Raw genomic sequence first — 21,920 nt, 5'->3', positions numbered from 1 at the left:
TCTAATCGCATCATAGTTTCCTCTTCCCCAATTAAATATCCTCCCATTTTGCCTCATCCTCTCCTCCACAGCTATGTAGAATGTGAGGCAGTTATGGTCACTATCACCAAAATGCTCTCCCACCACAAGATCTGATACCTGCCCCGGCTCATTTCCGAGCACCAAGTCTAGAATGGCCTCTCCCCTCATCGGCCTGTCAACATACAGAGTTAGGAAACCCTCCTGAACACACTTTACAAAAACAGCTCCTTTCAAATCTTCTGCTCGAAGGAAGTTCCAATCAATATTAGGAAAGTTAAAGTCACCCGTTACAACAACCCTACTGCGTCCGCACTTTTCCAAAATCTGCCAACCTATGCTTTCTTGAATCTCCCTGCTGCTATTGGGGGGCCTGTAGTAAACCCCTATCGAGGTGACTACTCCCTTGCTGTTCCAAATTTCCACCCACACTGACTCGGTAACGTTCCAGCTTTTCACCTGCAGGTTTGATGATTTGATTTATTGCCGTGAAAAGCTTTGTTTGCAAGCAATACTGGCAGATCACAGTAAGCAAGCACGTACAGATCATAGAGTGAAAAAAAACTTGGACAGAGTAAGGCATACAGGTTGCACCATGCACTAGCAAGCTCAACATTGTCAAGATCAGCATTACTTGACATTAGAGAGTTCATTCATTAGTCTAATAATGGCAGCGGAGAAGCTGTTCGTGAACCTGCTAGTGTATGTGTTCAAGCTTTTGTATCTTCTTCCTGGTGGAAGAAGTTGTACAAGAACATTACTGGAGTGGGATAAGTCTTTGATGATGCTGACAGCCTTTCCGCAGCAACAAAACGGGTAAATGGAGTCCATGGATGGGAAGTTGTCTTCTGCGATGGTCTGGGCTGTGCTCACAACCTTCCATAGTTTCTTATAATTTGGAACCAGTATCAGCTCCAAATCATTGATATACAATATTTATGTTGAGCTTCTTGGCTGTTGCTGGAGCTGCATCAGTTCAGGCAAGTGGAAGGTATTCCATTGCACGCTCCTAACTTATGTCTTGTGAATGGTAGACAGATACTAGCGAAGCAGGAGGTCAGTTATGTTGCAGAATGCCCAAGTCAGAGACTAGGCATTTTGCAACATAACTGACCTCCTTTGTAGCCAAATTATCTGTGTGATGTATCTAGTTTCCATAAGACCATAAGACATAGGAGTGGAAGTAAGGCCATTTGGCCCATCGAGTACACTCCGCCATTTAATCAGTTTCTGATCAGTGATAAGCCCCAGGGTGTTGACTGCCACGAGGGGTCATAGTTTTAAGGTTTTAGGAGAAGGGTATAGAGGAGACGTCAGTGGGAGGTTCTTCACCCAGAGAGTTGTGAGCGTATGGAATAGTTTGCCAGTGGTAGTCGTGGAAGCGGAGTCATTAGTGACATTTAAGCGACTGCTGGACATGCACATGGACAGCAGTGAATTGAGGGGAATGTAGTTTAGGTTATTTTATTTTTGGATTAGGATTATTCCACGGCACAACATGTGGGCCGAAGGGCCTGTATTGTGCTGTACTTTTCTATGTTCTAATGTCATTGACTGTCGCCATGTTAGAGAAGCAAATGTTGCTTGGATTAGTTTTTTTTTTAAACAACTCCATTCATCTAATTATTAATGCTGTTATTCAAAAACATTGGTGCTTTATGTTGACAAACTTTTGGACCCAGTTTGGTCTGCATCAATAAAGATTCAAAATGTAGGATCAAATAATTTTGCCTTGGGTTTTTTTAAAAAATGATTATTTTGCTCTGTTCAGATTGAGATCTGGATCTACACAGTTTGAACAGTATTAGTGATTATCTAATAGTTTGAGATTTTTGTATCGATCTTGCGTTAGAGCAAACAAAGTTTTAAAAGTCATATTTAAAACCCTTAGACTTATAATTGTAATCAGTTTAATTGGTGCACTTGTTACCAATTCCAGAAACTGCTTGGTTCTAAAACTGGTACTGTTTCTGGTGAAACAAGAATGTGAAAGTGGGGTAACACGACATTTATAAGTGATTCTCGAAACATGGAAGGTAGGAGCAGGAGCAGACCATTCGGCCCTTCAAGCCTGCTCCGCCATTCTTCATGATCGTGGCTGGTTGTCTAACTCAATAGCCTAATCCTGTGGTCCCCCCCATAACCTTTGATTTCATTTGCCCCAAGTACTATGCCTAGCTGCCTGTAGAATATTTTCAATGTCTTGGCATTGACTACTTCCTTTGGTAATGAATTCCGCAGGCTTATCACTCTTTGGGTGAAGAAATGTCTCCTCATCTCCGTCCTGAATGGCCTACCTCTCATTCTCAGACTGTGATCCCTGGTTCTGGACACACCCACCAGTGGGAACATCTGCATCTACCCTGTCTAGTCCTATTAGAATTTTGTAAGTCTCTATGAAATTCCCCCTCGCTCATCTGAATTCTAGCAAAAACAGTCCCCAACCTAGTCAATCTCTCCTCATATGTCAGACTGCCATCCCCGGAAACAGCCTGGTAGATGTTCACTGCTCTCCCTCAAAAGCAAGAGCATCCTTCTTCAGAAAAGGAGACCAAAACTGCACACACTATTCCAGGTGTGGCCTTTTTAAGACCCTGTGACTGCAACAACACATCCCTACTCCTGTACTCAAAACCTCTCACAATGAAGGCCAACATACCATTTGCCGCCTTTATCGACTGGTGCACAAAGACACCCAGGTCCCACGGCACACTCCCCTCTCCCAATTTACAGCCATTCAGGTAGTAACCTGTCTTCTCATTTTTGTTTCCCAAGTAAATAATTTCACATTTATCCAAGCTATCCTGCATATGCCATTGATTTACCCAATCAGTGCAGATCATGCTGAAGGATATCTGCATCCTCGTCACAGTTCACCCTCCCACCCAACTTGGTCTTATCTGCAAACTTCAAGATGTTACATTTTGTTCCCTTATCAAAATCATTATATACATTGTGAATAGCTAGAGTGCCAGCACCGATCTCTGGCACCTCAGTGGTTACTGCGTGCCAATTTGAAAAGGACCCATTAATGCCTACTGTTTGTTTCCTCTCTGCCAACCAGTTTTCTATCCATTTCGATGCACTTTCCCTATCCCATGCGCTTTCGTTTCTTATGTGGGATTATGTCACAAGCTTTCTAAAGGTCCAAATATACCACATCGACTGGGTCCCTCTTGTCAACTCTACAGGTTACACTTCCATAGAATTTCAACAAATTCGTCAAGTATGATTTCCCCTTCATAAATCCATGCTGACTCTGTCTGATCCTGCCACTGCTATCTAACTGCTCTGGTATAAAATCCTTGACAATGGAGTCGAGAATCTTTCCCGCCACCGGTGTTCGGCTTACTGGCCTATAATTTCCTGTTTTCTTTCTATCTCCCTTTTTGAATACTGGAGTGACATTAGCCACCCTCCAATCTGCAGGGACTGTACCAGATTCTATAGATCAAATCCTGGAAGATGGTCACCAATGCGTCTACTATTTCTACAACCACTTCCTGAAGTACTTAGGATGTAATTATCAGGTGCTGAGGATTTATCAGCCTTCAGTCCCATCAATCTTCCCAGCACCATTTCTGTAATTATATTGATCTCCCTCAATTTTTGACTTTCACCAAATCTTTCATCTCCAGCGATTCTGGTATCTGATTTGGTTGTCCACTTTTGTGAAGACAGAACCAAAATGTGTATTCATTTGCTCAGCCATTTCTTTGTCCCCTATTAGACATTCCCCTGTTCTGTGTGTTGGGACCTCCATTTTTCTTCACCAATATCTTTCCCTTCACATATCTATAGTAACTCTTTGTGTCAGTCGTTATGTTCCCTGCAAGCTTACTTTTGTATTGAATTTTCCCCTTCATCAGTCCCTTGGTCTTTCTTTGCTGAATCCTAAACTGCTCCCAGACCTCAGACATATTTTTCTAGACCAATCTGTATACTTCTTTCTTGGATCAGATCATGTCCCTACTTTTCTCCGTGAGCCATGGATTTGCCACTTAACCATTTAGTTCTTGTGCCAGACAAGGATAAAGAGTTGTTGCAGTTTTCCCCATTCCTTCCTTGAATATTTGCCATTGACTATCCATTGTCATCCCTTTAAGTAACTCTCCCTAATCTATTAAGGTTTACTCACACCACGTATCAGCATAGTTTCCTTTATTAAGGTTTAGCACCCTAGTCTCCAGATCAATTGCATCACTCTCCACCTTGACAAAAAAATTTTATCATGTTATTTTCGCTTATTCCAAAGGGGCTTCACACAGTTTGATTGGCAATGATTCCCTTCTCATTATACAGTACCCAGTCTAAGATGGCCTGCTCACCACATATTGGTCAAGAAAACCATCCGGTATATACTCCAGGAATTCCTTCTCTACGACATTGTGTCTAATTTGATTTGCCCAATATATGTGCAGATTAAAATCACCCATTGTCACTGATATCCCCTTATCATATGCATCTCTAATTTCCTGTTTAATGCCATTCCCAACATCACTGTAGTTTGGCAGTCTATGTATGACACCCACAAATTTTTTTTGCCCCTTGGTATTTCTCAACTCTCCCCATACAGACTCCACATTGTCAGAGCTAATATCCTCTCTCACTGTTGTGTTAATTTCCTCTTCAACCAGCAATGCACTCCACCCAGGACATTCATTTCCCATCCCTAGTTATCCTGCAGCTATGTCTCCATAACACCAATTATATCGTACCCATTTACATCTATTTACATGATTAGCTCGTCCAGTTTGTTGCAAATGCTGCGCACGTTAAGGCAGAAAGCCTTTTAAGCTTGTCTTTTTAACATTATTTGTCTTGCTCCTATTTTTCTCAATAGCCCTGTTTGAATTTTGTCCTTGGTTTCTGTGCCTTTCACTTTTCTTATTCCCTTTTCTATCTTGTTTTTGTCCTTGCTCCCTCCTTCTCAGACTCCTCACATAGGTTTCCATCCCCCGGCATATTCAATCCGATCAAATTCTCGTATGTTGTGGATTTACAATTTTTTTATTTATTCATAGGATGTGGGCATCACGCATTCTGTGGTAACGCTTGAGCATACGATAGCAAACTACTCCTTTAAACCACACTGGCCCACATGATGAAATAACTTGTGTGGTACCAACAAATGTCCTCGGATTTTGATTGCGGAGTTTTGAAGGACATCCAAGTCAGGATGGTACATGTGTTTGGAGGTAGTGGTGTTTCTCAGAGTCTTCTGTTTTCGTACTTCTAGGTGCTGGAGGGGGAAAAAAAACCTGGATGAGTCCTACACCACCCTGGAAATGGCATATGTAGACCCAACCGTGCTAGTAGTAAATTTTTAATGCGGTGCATGTCAGTCATGTTGTCAGTTTATAACATGCCATTGTTTATTGTAAGGGAATTGAATACAAAAGAGATTATGCTTACCGGACTTTTATTAAGACCACATCTGAAGTATGTGCAGTAATTGCTCAAGGAAATATGTAAGTGTATTGGAAGCAGTTTGGAGGTCTGCCAGACTAGTTTTGGAATGGTAGGTTATCTTGTTAGAAAGGTTGAACAGGCAGGGCTTGTATCTGATGAAGTTTAGAGAAGAGGTAACTGGATTGAAATGTACGACATCCTGAGTAGTATTGACAATCTGCAAGGAAACAAGGATGTTTTCTGTTTTGGGAGATTCCAGAAGTGCCTCGCAGGGAGTTTGATTCATGTCTTCATACTATTTGTTCAGATCACTGAATTATTGGTTCACCAACATAAACACAGTGTTACTTACGTTCCAAGAAGAACCAGGAGGCTGAAGTGTTAACCAGAAGGAGCTTTATTAAGAAGGCTACACTAAGTTGTTAATGGCTGATGATGACATCACATGATTGAACCAAATACATAACATTAGTATACCCATAAATTCCAATTTGCATGTTTTTGTTTTGCGTACGTGCATTTGATTGTTGTAGTAGACTGTTTCTGTCTCTTGAACCAAGTAAGAACTCTTGGAAAATATGTTCTTGCTGCTCCATTGTGTACACTATTTTCATTGCTAATTGATCTTTGAACTAATTCAGTCATTACTTATGTAATATTTGTATGGACACTTGTGCACAGTTCAGTTATTTCAAAATATAACTAGCTAAGTTGCACTAGAAATAGCAAGTGTCCATTTATTGCTAGGGCTCCTTAATACTACACTCAGTCAACTGCGCATTTGATGCTAAGTTCAGTCTCTGTCACCTAACATTTAGAATTTACATCATTAGTCATGTTTGAACCAAAGTTGTATTGCGGTCAAGAGCTGAGACTGTGATAGAACCATAACAGAGCAACAGTGAGCAGGTTAACGCTAAGCAAGTGCTCCTTGATATTACTGTTGATGACCCTTTCTGTTACTCATTACTGAGAGTACGCTGATGGGGCAACAATTTGACCTGGACAGTTTTCCACATTGTCAAGTAGATGCCAGTGTGGTAGCTAAAATGGAACAGCTTGACTAGTGCGGCAACAAGTTCTGAAGCAGTGCCTGCAATACTATTGGCAAAATATTGTCAGTACTCGTACCCTTTGCAGTATCTAGTGGCTCCAGCCATTTCTTGTAGCATGTGTATTGAATTGAATTGTCTGAAGACTGGCATCTGTGGTGCTAGTACCTCTAGAGAGTCCCATGTTGGAGCATCAACTTGGCACTTCTGGCTGAAGATTGTTTCAAATTAGTCAACCTTGTTTCTGTCCCGGGCTACCTCATCATTGATAATGAGGACATTTGAAGAGCTGCCTGCTTCAAAAAATTGGTAATTGTCCACCAGCATCTAGGACTAGATGTGGCAGAATTGCAGAGCTTAGATCTGGTTTTTTGGCTGCAGAATCATTTTAGCCTTTTCTGTCACTCGGTGCTTATGCTATTTGGCACATAAGTGGTCCTGTTTTCGTGCTTCACCAGGTTGACATCTCATTTTTAGATATGACTGCTGCTCATGGGCGTGCCCCCCCTACATTTTTCATTGAACTAACATTCAGCCCCGAGCTTGACAGTAATGGTAGAATGGGAGTTGACCAGTCTGTAAATCAGCTGTCTCAATTTTGGAACAAGTTTCCAGATAATAGTAAACAGCATGTTAAAGGATTTACAGGGTTAAGTTTGCCCACTTCCAATACCTTGCTGAAGGTCAGGTGTTTCTTTTTAGGCTTTCTAGTGGATGATGAAACTGAGTGGCTTGCCAGGCCCTTTCAGAAGGCATTTAAGAGTCAACCACATCGCTGTGTGTCTGGAGTTACATATGGGCTAGATCAAGTAAGGACCAAGTTTTCCTTCCCTAAAGGAAATTATCAAGCTAACTGAGTTTCTACAGCAATGTTTTCACAGTCATTGTTAGACTTTATCAGATTTTGGTCAGTGAATTCTACCATTTGGGACTTGAACACAGGTCCCCAGAACATTGTCTGTGTCTTTGGATTACAAGTCCACCAAAAGTAGTACTTTGCCTCCCGTGTCTCCCTGATTCCTTTTAATCAAAACTTCTTAATTCAAATTCCCTTCTACGTCCATTAACTTAGACCACAAGACTCACGTCAGATACATATCGCAATTTTGAAGACTAACCACCGTGTCAGAGTACTGCATTGAAGGTTTATGCAAGTTCTTAAGATTTCAAGGGCTTTTCATTCACTTCCATAAAGGGGGAATATTTTGAAGAATACGATCTGGTTAGATGCCTTGTGAAGAATCTATTTCAAACCTGTGTTTTTGTGTGGTCAAGGCACATCTGGTTATAAAGTACTTAGATTAAAAAGATAACTTTATCTTTGTCAGGATGGCCCAGGCTTTTATACCACAAGATGTCTTGCACCTACATTGGCAGAAGCACTCAGAGTCTTGCAGGTAAGTTTAAAATGTTTTGGGTTGAATTAAAAATGCTGTTTGCAATAAAACTTTTACTTTTATTGAAAAATTGTTTAACAGGTAATTTTGGCTTTTTACGAACATAATTTTTTAAAGACATTCCAAACAAAAATGTGGCATTGTCTTCACAATGTGTTTTGTTTCTGTTATAATCCTTGTAAATTTTATACTGCGAAAGAAAACTTACTCCTTTCAATCATAATTTATTCATAAATTATTATAAGTTCTACACAAAGTCACAGAGTCATACAGCAAAGAAACAGGCCCTTCAGCCCACCATGTCTGTGTTCACCGACAAAAACCAAACTACACAAATCTTATTTACCTGCACTTTGTCAATAGTCTCTATGCCCTGACATTTTAAGTGTTGATCCAGATGCTTCTCAAATGTGGCAAGAGTATTTGCCTTCAACACCTCTTAGGCAGGATGTTCCATATTTCTACCACCCTGTGATTTTTTTTTTTTTCTTCAGCTCTGTAAATTACTTCCTCCTCACCTTAAACCTATGCGCTCTGATCTTAGACTCATCTGCCAATTGGAAAGGATTCTCGTGATCTGTTCTGTCTGTACCTTTCACAATTTTGTACACCTCAATCAAATTTCCCCCTTCAGCCTCTTTTGCTTCAAGAATTCCATCTATCCAAGCTCTCCTTATAACTGTGACTTTTCATCCCAGGCAACATACTACGGACACTCCTCTACACCCCCTGCAATAGGGTGCGACCAGAACGGCACACAGCATTCCATCTGTGGCCTAACCAATGTGTTATAAAGTTGTGACAAGACTTCATTATTCCTATATTCTTATGCCCTGACTAATGAAGGCAAACATTCCATATGCTGCCTCCTTCACCCTGTCTACCTGAGCTGACACCTTCAGGGATCTATGGATTGGTGCACTAAGGCCCCTTGGTACCTCACTGCTCCCTATTGATCTATCATCCTCTTATTAAATCTCTAAAAATGCATCACTTGTCATTTCTGAAGAAGGGTCTAGGCCCAAAATGTCAGCCTTACTGCTCCTCTGATGCTGCTTGGCCTGTTGTGTTCATGCAGCTCTGCACCTTTCTCCTCACCTCTCATTTGTCAGGATTAAATTGTATTTGCCATTGCTCTGTCCCGTTTACCAGCTGATAACTATCAGACAGTAATCTGCCACCGTTCTCCTCGCTATCAACAGCACCACTACTTTTTGTGTCATCTGCAGACGTTTAATTGCACCCTTTTATCTTTGCTTCCAAGTCACACTAAGGGTCTCAGCATCAGCTCCTGTGGTACATCGCTGATCACCGCTCCCAATCTCACAAACATACCTCCATCATTATCCTATGCCTCCTATTTGCAAGCCAGTTTTGGATCCGGTTTACAAACTTGCATTCGATCCCATGGGCTGTCACCTTTTGGATCAACTTTCCACATGTAACTTTGTCAAAGACTGTGCTGAAGTCCATGTTTTTAAAAAAATGAAAATTTCCTTCCTTAAAGAATATTAGCAAACCAGGTTAGTTTTTACACACAGTAGTTAAATAGACATCATTAGACTAGTTTCTGTTTTATAGTTTTAGATTTTAAGTTTTGAAATCTCATCATTTGTCCTGGTAAAACTTGAATTCTTGTCCCCTGAACATTAGGTTTGGATTACTAGTGAGCACAATGCCACACCCTCCCCTAAATACTAAGCATAATAGAAATTTGTATGAAACTTAAATGACATGCTGCAAAAGCAGTTTCATATCTCAAAGTATTTATTCTGTATTTTCCAGTTTTTTACATAAATTCATAATTTTAAGACGAGTCGAGAATACTGTAGTTCTGCATGTGAAAATTTCAAGTCCATGAGACATAAGAGCAGAAGTAGACCAGTCAGTCCATCAATACTGAGGAATGATATTCAGTCCCTTGCAAGGGGGGCGTCATAAAATCAGGAGATGTAGAGTCAGTATGAATAGAGCTGAGAAATTCTAAGGGTAGAAAGACCCTAATGGGAGTTATCTACAGGCCTCCAAACAGTCGTCAGGATGTAGGGTGCAAGTTGAATCAAGAGTTGAAATTGGTCTGTCGCAAAGGTATCACTACAGTTGTTATGTGAGATTTCAACATGCGGGTAGACTGGGACAATCAGGATGGTACTGGACCCTAAGAAAGGGAGTTTGTGGAGTGCCTCCGAGATGGATTCTTAGAACAGCTTGTACTGGACCCTACCAGGGAGGAGGCAATTCTGGATCTGGTGTTGTGCAACAAACCGGATTTGATCAGGGACCTCAAAGTAAAGGAGCCATTAGGAGGTTGTGACCATAACATGATGTTTTAATCTGCAGTTTAAGAGGGAGAAGGGAGAATCGGAAGTGTCAGTATTGCAGTTGAATAAAGGGAACTATGGAGCTCTGAGGGAGGAGCTGGCCAAAGTTCAATGGTACAATACCCTAGCAGGGATGGCAGTGGAACAACAATGGCAGGTATTTCTGGATATAATGCAGAAGGTGCAGGATCAGTTCATACCAAAGAGGAAGAAAGATCCTAAGGGGAGGCAGGGGCAGCCGTTACTGATGAGGGAAGTTAAGGACTGTATAAAGATAAAAGAGAAGAAGTATAACATAGCAAAGATGAGCGGGAAGCCGGTGGACTGGAAAGCTTTTAAAGAGCAACAGTGGATAACTAAAAAGACAATACACAGAGAAAAAATGAGGTATGAAGGAAAATGGTCAAAAATATAAAGGAGGATCGTAAAAGCTTTTTTAGGTATGTACAAAGAAGAAAAGTGGTTAAGACTAAAATTGGGCCCTTGAAATCAGAAACGGGTGAATTTATTATGGGGAAACAAGGAAATGGTAGAAGAGTTGAATAGGTACTTGGGATGTGTCTTCATTAGGGAAGACAGATCCAATCAGATCCAATCTCCCAGATGCAATAGTGGCTGAAGGACCTAGGGTAATGGACGAACTGAAGGGAATTTATATTAGGCAGGAAATGGTGTTGGATAGACTGTTAGGTCGGAAGGCAGATAATTCCCTGGGACCTCATGGTCTGCATCCCAGGGTACTTAAGGAGGTGGCTCTAGAAATCGTGGATGCATTGGTAATCATTTTCCAAGGTTCTATAGATTCAGGATCAGTTACTGCGGACTGGAGGGTGGCTAATGTTGTCCCACTTTTCAAGAAAGGAGGGAGAGAGAAAACAGGAAATTATAGACCGGTTAGCCTGACGTCAGTGGTGGCAAAGATGCTGGAGTCAATTATAAAAGGTGAAATTATAACTCATTTGGATAGCAGTAATAGGATAGGTCAGAGCCAGCATGGATTTACAAAGGGGAAATCGTGCTTGACTAATCTTCTGGAATTTTTTGAGGATGTACCTATGAAGATGGACAAGGGAGAGCCAGTGGACGTAGTGTACCTGGACTTTCAGAAGGCCTTTGATAAAGTCCCACATAGGAGATTGGTGAACAAATTTAGGGCACATGGTATTGGTGGCAAAATACTGAGTTGGATTGAAAATTGGCTGGCTGACAGGAAGCAAAGAGTAGTGATAAATGGGTCCCTTTCGAATGACAGGCATTGACCAGTGGGGTACCACAAGGTTCGCTGCTGGGACCGCAGCTATTTACGATATACATTAATGATATAGACGAAGGGATTAAAAGTAATATTAGTAAATTTGCTGATGACACAAAGCTGGGTGGCAGTGTGAAATGTGAGGAGGATGTTATGAGAATACAGGATGACTTGGACAGGCTAGGTGAGTGGATGGATGCATAGCAGATGCAGGTTAATGTGGATGAATGTGTGGTTATCCACTTCGGTGGCAAGAACAGGAAGGCAGATTACTTATGGAGATAAGGCAGGAACAGGATACTGATTGTGGATGATCAGCCATGATCATAATGAATGGTGGTGCTAGCTTGAAGGGCCGAATGGCCTACTCCAGCACTATTGTCTGTTGTCTACTACAGCACCATTCAGTGAGATCATGAATAATCTGCTCATTGACTTCCTTTTCAATTTTTTTTTTGCAATGTTTTCCTGTCTTTTGCAGTTACAAGTCACAATTTAAGTGAATAACTTCAGTTGTCATAGTACAGCTGCAAATGCTCTAAAATTAATGGCGTAAGATTTTGTAGGAATCACTTTTACAATTTTTCTGCAGGGTTCTGTTTAGGTTTTTCCATGTTCATTTTGCCGTTGCCAATTTATTTTGAATTTAAGAAGGGTGTTATTTACCTCTGACTCCATTAAATTTCTCCTAGCTGTGCTTAACATTAGGTTATGCAGTAGATTTTGTATCTTAATGTAACATTTCCTGTTAATCTCTTGAGGTATTTGGATGATGTTTTTGAGCAAAATGCACTTCTGTTTACTGGAATTTGTACCTAAGATAGAAATGACTTGCATTTGAAGGAACATGCTGACCCAAAGAAACTAGATGCAGTTACAACTGGCTATGGGTTTCCTGTGGGCACTGCCACACTGATTGATGAAGTTGGTATTGATGTCGCAGCACATGTTGCAGAGGATTTGGGAAAAGCTTTTGGCTCTCGAATGGCAGGTGGAAGCGCTGAACTTTTAAAGGAGATGGTGGCAAAGGGATTTTTAGGTAAGTATATTCAACAATGATGTGAACAAAAAAAACTACGTATACCATGTAAGAGAATTTTTTAAAATTAAAAGTACCACTGAATAGGATGTTGTCCAAATTGTTGGAGTAACCTTTTAAGATTGTTTCCTCATACTTTATCACGCTGTTTGTTATCACCTAGTTCTGGTGCAGTACACAGTCACAGTCAGGGGTGGCATGGTGGCTCAGTGGTTCGCACTGCAGCCTCACATTCCAGGGACCCGGGTTCGATTCCAGCCTTGGGTGACTGTCTGTGTGGAGTTTTCACGTTCTCCCCCGTCTGTGTGAGTTTCCTCCAGGTGCTCCGGTTTCCTCCCACAGTCCAAAGATGTGCAGGCAAGGTGGATTGGCCATGTTAAATTGCCCGTAGTGCTCAGGGGTGTGTGGGTTATGGGGGATGGGTCTGGGTGGGATGCTGCAAGGGGCAGTGTGGACTTGTTGGGCCAAAGGGCCTGTTTCCACACTGTAGGGAATCTAATCTAATCTAATTCTATAGTTGTAACACAGTTCTGTTTTACAGTAGGAATAAATTCAGCTGATTATTTGTCAATGGATTTCTTTAAAATCCATTATTTAATCATCTTCAAGTTTTCCTCACTGCTGCTTTTGCAATTGATTCAATATTGCTTCTCCTGTTTTATGCATTAAATTCCTCACTTTGTGTTGTTGCTCCCAAATCTCACATGCATCTCATATCTGATTTGATTAAGCAGAAGAATTTTAAACTTACATATTTTTCCCCTAGCTCATTCTAGCTGATTGTATGTAATTGTCCTCAAATTGTCTTCGGTGTTCAGTTTATTCCTAATGCTTTTCTTGATTGTCCAAGAAATCATCATGGAAGACTAATTCAGCCACACTATATATATTCAGAATTTTCTGACTTTTGAGAGTTTGGTCTCTGCAGTCAAGTACCTTCCATTGTTTTTTTCCATGATGCGCTAATCTCTGCTTCAATTGTTACCAGAGATGAAATATATCCTTTTCCTGTCCTCTCCGCCACAGTTACTTTCAGTGAGGTTACATGATCTCCATTATTCCAATAGTGGTAACAAACTTTCACACTTTTTACCCAAGCTCCCAGATTTTAATAAATCCTTCACTGAATTGTCGATTCCTGAATATTGTTTTCACTCACCTCATTCCTGCTGCTGTTCCCTCATGTCCCCCTGCATCCCTGATCCATATTGCAAAATTAGCAGAAATCTACTGGGCAAAGAGTAGATGATGAGATGATTATGAAAGGGTTGACAAAGTTGTTTCAGAGAAATTATTCACAATGGCAGGGGTTTTGAATACTGTGATCCCAACTTAAAATTTCACTAGTTACTTCTGTTTTAATTTTTACCTGAACTGAAACAATTAGATGTTACCATAACAATTGAGAATTGTAGGTTTCTGATTCCTATTTACCAGAATTTTTAAAGATCTATTTCAGTTTTAATGCCTTCAATTTCAGGCCGCAAGACGGGAAAAGGTTGCTACCTTTATCAGGCAGGTGTGAAAGGCAAAACTTTGAATCCAGGCACAAAGGAAATTTTAGAACGTTTTAAGCTGCCTGCTAACGTTGAGGTGTAAGTAAAATGCAAAATACTTTACAAATACCATTTAATCATCTTCACCTTATTCCATAGTTTATGATAACCCTGACTAACAATTGGCTGATATTAAATAGATCAGTAACTTTCTATGAAGCCAGCATTTCTACACCTTTTTCCTCACTGTTGCTATTGTTTAGAACAAGATCTGTGCAAAGGGCCTCTCTTTTTCATGTTAGGATAAAGAAAGAAGTGGCTTGCTTTTATATAATGACTTTCGTAATGAAAGGATTTTCACACATATTTTGCAAGCAGTGACATTTTATGGGAGCATTGGGTAGCTCACTTGGCTGGATGGCTGGTTTGTGATGCAGATTAGTCCCAACAGCATGGGTTCATTTCCCTCACTAACTGAGATTACCATCGCATCCTCTTCTCTCACCTGAGGCATGGTGACCTTCAAGTTAAACTACCACCAATTGTCTCACTCAGAGCCCCGCTATGGTCTGGTAAGACTTTTTACTTTATTTTTGAAAACACACACTAACTATACTGTAACTGCATTGTTAAGCATCAGGTAGAAATCAACATAGTACCACACATGGCACATATAGGTTGTGCACAAAAGATGAAGCATCACATAAGGATTTTTACCCACCTGGGTTGCAGGTGAGACAAGAAGAGCTAGCCTCATCAGTTGGTAAATAGTGCAAGCAGATTTTTGGCTTGGGTGGTTCGTGATCTGCACTAATCTGTTTACAGTGTTAGGGGGTAGAGATAGTACAAGTGGTGATGGCTTGAGAGCCTACCTTGTTTCACCTTATGACTCCCAACCAATCATGCTCAACTGTTTCTGAGTAGCTTCTCCATCCACCAGATCTGGGGGATGCTGTACCAGCTGCAACCATATCTGCCTCCATGTTGCTGTTGAGCGATAGCTACTCTGGTAGGACATTCTTTATGGGCAAACTACCTCATTTTGGGTCCTTCTCCCCATTGGAAACCTGCTGGCAATCAATTAGGTGCCTGTGATCACTGGAAGATCTAGTGGGTTTCATAACCTAACAGGCTAATCTCTTCCTGTTTTTGGACCAAGTCTGAAAGTTGTAGATTCCATGCATAGTGTGCTTTGATATTGTGGGGAAAAGGTGCAGGAGGAATGGGATACAGGGGAACTTAGCTGCTTGGATACAGAATTGGCTGGCCAACAGAAGACAGCGAGTGGTAGTAGAAGGAAAATATTCTGCCTGGAAGTCAGTGGTGAGTGGGGTTCCACAGGGCTCTGTCCTTGGGCCTCTACTGTTTGTAATTTTTATTAATGACTTGGATGAGGGGATTGAAGGATGGGTCAGCAAGTTTGCAGACGACACAAAGGTCGGAGGTGTCGTTGACAGTGTAGAGGGCTGTTGTAGGCTGCAGCGGGACATTGACAGGATGCAGAGATGGGCTGAGAGGTGGCAGATGGAGTTCAACCTGGATAAATGCGAGGTGATGCATTTTGGAAGGTCGAATTTGAAAGCTGAGTACAGGATTAAGGATAGGATTCTTGGCAGCGTGGAGGAACAGAGGGATCTTGGTGTGCAGATACATAGATCCCTTAAAATGGCCACCCAAGTGGACAGGGTTGTTAAGAAAGCATATGGTGTTTTGGCTTTCATTAACAGGGGGATTGAGTTTAAGAGTCGTGAGATCTTGATGCAGCTCTATAAAACTTTGGTTAGACCGCACTTGGAATACTGCGTCCAGTTCTGGGCGCCCTATTATAGGAAAGATGTGGATGCTTTGGAGAGGGTTCAGAGGAGGTTTACCAGGATGCTGCCTGGACTGGAGGGCTTATCTTATGAAGAGAGGTTGACTGAGCTCGGTCTCTTTTCATTGGAGAAAAGGAGGAGGAGAGGGGACCTAATTGAGGTATACAAGATAATGAGAGGCATAGATAGAGTTGATAGCCAGAGACTATTTCCCAGGGCAGAAATGGCTAGCACGAGGGGTCATAGTTTTAAGCTGGTTGGTGGAAAGTATCGAGGGGATGTCAGAGGCAGGTTCTTTACGCAGAGAGTTGTGAGAGCATGGAATGCGTTGCCAGCAGCAGTTGTGGAAGCAAGGTCATTGGGGTCATTTAAGAGACTGCTGGACATGCATATGGTCACAGAAATTTGAGGGTGCATACATGAGGATCAATGGTCGGCACAACATTGTGGGCTGAAGGGCCTGTTCTGTGCTGTACTGTTCTATGTTCTAATTGTTAGCATACAATTTTTAGACCAACAATTTGTAGTACTGTATTCTACATTCTCTCTCTAGCCTGTTTAGGTGGAGAATTTACTGACTCATTTTCTCCATTTTCAGTTCATCAGATGAAGATATTCAGTTGCGACTGGTGTCAAGATTCGTGAATGAGGCAGTACTCTGCCTACAAGATGGAATATTAAGTGACCCCATTGAGGGAGACGTTGGTGCTGTCTTTGGACTTGGGTTCCCACCTTGCCTTGGAGGTAAAATAGTTGCTGCATTGGAATGGACCCATTACTCTGCACAAGCTGCTAGCCATTTTGTGTTTTCGTAGAATGAAAAATTAGCTGTCTCCTTTTGCTTTAACATTACGTCAAATGATCCCAGTGGATTGTGGAAAGCATGTTCACCTTAATTTTGTTAGAAGATTCCATAAAAAGTTATCTAAACAAGTTTTTTCTCAAGGAACATTTAAAATTGCTGAATACTATTGGTACAGAAATTGAGCAACATTTTTGTCCTTTTATTCTCTTCAGAATTCTAGATACTTTTCTGAAGTGAAGTAACAATGCAAGAGACAAATTGTTCTCATTTGTTACATCATCTACTTAAAATATAATATCTGTAAAACATTGACTAGAAGAGCACTTGCAGAACTTTTTCTCAGTGTGGCCCCATTTTGAGTATTAAATTGTGATGACCCCTCAATGAGAATTTAGAAAGCATGGGCCTGTGGAAGTACAGCTGCTGCCTCAGTCATCAGAACCTGAAACATTCAGGTTGTGACCTCACGTGGTCTCCAAACCCCAATTTTTAAAAAGCCTTGGTCTAAAATATCAAAGATCCTAACAAAGTGGATAGTCCAGTGGTAATGTGAAATTACTTTGAAGTTAGATAGAGATAAAATGAAACAATTTTTAAAATGGAATTTCCTTTACTTTAGGACCATTCAAATTTTTGGATGCCTATGGAGCAAACAAACTAGTTGACAAAATGAAAAAATATGAAAGCGTTTACGGCAATGAATTCTCACCTTGCCAGATGTTACTGGATTACGCAAAGGACACAAGCAAAAAATTCCGTCACTAAGATGAAGCAGAAGCATGTACCTATCCACAGGACAGATCTAATAAAAATGTATATAATTGCTGAATGTGATTGTTTTCAAAAGTTTGCAATCACGGTTCTTACGTATACATGAGCATCTTATCTAAACATTTGATTTCTTTAACATGACATGAAATGCAGTCTGAATGTAGCCATTTTAAGATGAGATATTTTATATTTGATTATTGCCTCTAATCACAACTTATTTACCATCACTCCTGCATAACATACAATTTTAATGCTGTTCAGTGTTCTTAATATTTTTGAAGATTTGTTTCCTTCAATTTGTGAAGTCTGGTAAGTTCATATCAAATTTGTCTACTCTCTGAGTAGCAGTAAGGCCATTCCAATGCAATATTTCAGATATTTTTAAAAAATTGTCATACTCTGTCCCTTATTTAACAATGCTAAACTGGCATTGCGTTTATCATGTCTTAAAGAAACGTAGGTTGACAGTCGAGCACTAAAATCTTCTTTTAAGTGGATGAAGATCTCCTTAAATTTGTTTACCAGTGAATAAGCATTGACATTTGGCAAGTACCATTGAATTAAACATTTGAACATTGGTTTTCAATGAAGCAATGTAATAACTTGACTATAGAGAAATTATTGTTGTGTTTCCAAAGCCATTGTCCAGCTGGCAGTAGATGTAGCATTGCCTAATTCTCTACTGATTAGCTAAATACATGCCAAAACACTAGTTATAACATTGTTTCATTTGTTTGTTTTTCATCAGTCCTATAAATTGATACCTGTTTAGTTAGCATCACTGGCAATGATTTTACTAAGGCACATGAACAAGGTCAATTTAGCCTCTAATGGGAAAATGGCTAATACCCTTTTGCCAATCTTCCTACTTGTATTTGCAATACACTGCAAACTACGCATAACTTAAGGCTGTAATGTTGCCATATTTGAATGGCAGCATGGCTGACACAGGCTTACACACGAAGACTGGAAAATTTATAGGGTGGTCTGCAGTTTGTGACGTCCAGCCAGGAGACAATTCACTCAACATAACAAGATAAAACTGTACATGAATCCTCATAATGGTGTGATTGTTTTTAAAATTAATACCTGACTCTAGGTAGTCTGATTAAGGCAGGTTTCAGTAATTGGGGAATCATTTACCTCAGTAGAAATGTAAATTTTATATTGGTAGAATTCCTGAACGCCAAAATACATTTGGAAAAATGTACACATAATATGGGGTGAAATTGGTTATTGATGAAATTGTTTTTTTATTTCCTACTTATCAGGTAGAATTATAAGTTACATTAATCTAATTTACTTTCAAGGTATTTAGCCAAAGTGTAAGTATGATGTTTTTGGTTAGTTTAATTGTTAAAATAAAATGAGATTCCTGGCTAAATTAGTTTCAAGATTCAAAATAATTTACATCATTTGAGCTGATTAAATTAATTTGTAGTTGTCACTGAAAATGTAATTCTGAACAGATATGTTGTTGATCTCATTTTAGTGATAGCAGTCCTTCGTATTATATATATAACACACAGAGCCATATCCTTCAGATTTCTAAACTGAGTAATAGTGAACCTCTCCTTACTGATGCATTACACACACTTTTTCAGTTAAAATTGTTTATAAATTAGTTGAACAATAATTAACTCTTGACAATGTGCTGACTTTCTTTTTCTTGTCCTTTTGCAAGCTGATATAGTGAATGGTTCCTTCTCCTTGGATCTTGTGCTACCTTTAAAAATTGCCATCATTGATAATTGCCCACTTGCTATTGTTTAAATCTCATCTCATCTCATCTCTAACATACCTCTTGTTTCAAATCCTTGAACGTGTTGTTACTTCATTTTGATTACTGGTTTAGTGGGCGAGCTTGGTTTGGCTCATACTTATATCTAGGTCATGTTCTGCAATGGCTCTTTCACGCCACATCTCTGCTGCTAAAGTCTGGAGGACCTATTCTCGTCTTATAGATGAAAACAAAAAGTGCTGGAGATCACAGCAGGTCAGGCAGCATCCATGGAGACAGGGCTGGCTAATGTTTTGAGTCTAGGTGACCCTTAATCAGACCCTCCATCTGATGAAGAGCCACCTAGACTCAAAAGATTCACTTGCTCTCTCTCCATGAATTGCTGCCTGACCTGCTGTGATCTCTAGCAGTTTTTGATTTCTGTACCAATTCCAGAATCTGTAGTAATTTGCTTCCTCATAGATATTTTCTAATTACATTATTACACACCCTGTAACAGATGGAAATTCAGCCTGAGCCTTAGGCTTTGAGTCAGGGAGACTACCACTGCTCCATAGACTACACCACCACCTGCAGTTGAGGGCTCATATATGCTAACAACAAACCAGCTCTATTTTTTCCAGTGCTACTTTGATCCGTTCACTGATTTTACACTGTGTACTGCTCAATTGTGGGTGAGCCCTAAATGCTTTTGGCTAGCCATACAGTTGATTAGAGCCTCTGTCGTTTGGTCCTTTTATTACTGATTCCAATTCACTTCTTAACCACTGTTTTCAGGCTGAATAAGATGTAGTCTAATCTCGGCACCATATTCAAATCCAAACTGAGTGTCTAACCTCAAACTTGCTCTGTCACAAATACTACCAATTTTCACTGCAAAATAATACCTGGCTATACTATTCCTGTGCTATTCTTGGTCAGCCTTCTACCTTGAACTTGAGTTTACCCAAAATTCTTCTGCTGTATGCAATCCTGGAGCAATTTTTGCACTTAAAATTTCTCTTGATGTTGATCTACATTGTCTCCCAGTACTCATAATACATCTAATTTTAAATTGATATGTCCATAAATAATTTTTGAATTGCCTAACCCCCCTGTTATTGGGAACTATGCCTTCAACTGTTGAGACTCCAAACTGGAATTCTGTTCCCAGACTCCTCTTTCTTTCCTTGACAACTATCAAGACTTCTTTGACACAGCTTTTAGCCACCATTTCTAGTATCTAAGTGTCTGCTGTATACTTCTATGAAGCATTTTTTTTCCTGTGAGCAACTGCAGAGAACTGTGAGGCTTTGATCCAACGACATCAGTAGAAAAATAGTTGACATCATCTAGGCAGCTTTCTCCTTAGCTTGCTGAATTCTATCAAGCAGGCGACAGAGATAGTAATAGCTAGATTTGTGCATAATACTGACCGCAGTGAGGATAGCAGAGATGCATGTGTGGCTGGAAAAATATGAGATAGGGTATTAGTTTTGTGAAATACTAGGACTCAATAGCTGCAGACGCAGATGGCCATTTGACAATATGATATTGTAATAATAATTGAAAACTGGCTCAAGAAAAGGGCTAGACTGAGTACTAAATGCTCCTGGACACAGTGCTCAGGGAAAAAAGGGTGATGAGATGGCATTACTGCTTAAGGAATATATTTTAATACTGGAAAGAAATTTGCCTGTTGGATCATGAACAAGATCTATTTGGTTAGATTTAAGAAATAACAGAGCATTTTATGCTATGGGTGTTCTGTAGTCCATCAACAAATAGAAAAGGTATAGAGGAATAAATTTGAAAAGAAAGCATGGTAGTGCAAGAATTTAAGACCGTAAGACATAGGAGTGGAAGTAAGGCCATTCGGCCCATCAAGTCCACTCTGCCATTTAATCATTTGAATGGTTATAGTAGGGAATTCTAATTCTCTTACTTACAATTACCCCAGTTGTGGTTAAAAGAGGGCAAAGGTTTCTAGAATGTGTTCAGGAAACTTTTGTATGTAACTATATCCAGTTCAATAAGGAAAGAGGCATTGCTGGACTACTTCTGATTGAGGTGAATCTGGTATTTTGCGAGACCATGATCATCACAACATAAGGGTTAGATTAGCTCTGGTATAAGACAAAAGAAATTTAGAGAAGGATCAATATCAATGGAGTGAGAATAAATCTGGCACAGACGAGGTGATAGTGTCACCATCCTGTGGTTTTGGATTACTCGTCCCATCTAAACAAAGCTAGCGCATGACAATGATAATGGGAACCGCAGATGCTGGAGAATCCAAGATAACAAAGTGTGAAGCTGGATGAACACAGCAGGCCAAGCAGCATGTCAGGAGCACAAAAGCTGACGTTTCAGGCCTAGACGGGTTTAGGCCCGAAACGTCAGCTTTCGTGCTCCTGACATGCTGCTTGGCCTGCTGTGTTCATCCAGCTTCACACTTTGTTATCTGTTATTATAGCACATGACAATTGATTGTTCTTGTAAAAATCTGTCTTGTTCACCTTTGGGGAAGGATATCTGCCATCCTTGCCTGCGACTTGAGACCCACAACAATGTGATTAACTCTTAGTTGGCCAAGCAATAAATGGTGATGCCCATATCCCATGAACAAATACGTAATCGAAGATTGTCAGGCAAAACTACAGAAAAATAAAGGGCTGCCTTTAAAGAGAAGATAGATTTTGTACGGTTAAGGTACATTCTGAAGAAAATTAAAAAGAAGGCAAGCAAGTCCTGACCTCCCTAGCTGAAGAAAAAGAGAGGGACAATGAAGCAGTTGGAAAAGGACAAGTTTTAAAAAAAGGA

At 40.2% G+C, this 21,920-nt stretch overlaps 1 protein-coding gene across 2 annotated transcripts in view; it reads left to right on the top strand.

Annotated features, from left to right (window-relative positions):
• Positions 1-18,100, top strand: part of LOC125452665 (trifunctional enzyme subunit alpha, mitochondrial-like) — a 117,877-nt gene extending 99,777 nt beyond the window's left edge. For both annotated transcript variants that reach the window (XM_059645684.1, XM_048531328.2), the window contains 5 exons: positions 7,811-7,879; positions 12,296-12,491; positions 13,972-14,086; positions 16,400-16,545; positions 17,226-18,100. In XM_059645684.1, coding sequence (XP_059501667.1) covers positions 7,811-7,879; positions 12,296-12,491; positions 13,972-14,086; positions 16,400-16,545; positions 17,226-17,371 — 672 coding nt within the window. In that variant the 3' untranslated portion in view covers positions 17,372-18,100. The remainder of the gene's footprint in view (positions 1-7,810; positions 7,880-12,295; positions 12,492-13,971; positions 14,087-16,399; positions 16,546-17,225) is intronic.
• Positions 18,101-21,920: the final 3,820 nt, after the last annotated feature.

This window comes from Stegostoma tigrinum, chromosome 4 (assembly GCF_030684315.1).
Source record: "Stegostoma tigrinum isolate sSteTig4 chromosome 4, sSteTig4.hap1, whole genome shotgun sequence".
NCBI classification, from domain to species: Eukaryota; Metazoa; Chordata; class Chondrichthyes; order Orectolobiformes; family Stegostomatidae; genus Stegostoma; species Stegostoma tigrinum.
The sequence above is the reverse complement of the archived record's forward strand: the minus strand, read 5'-3'. Positions and strand labels throughout refer to the sequence as shown.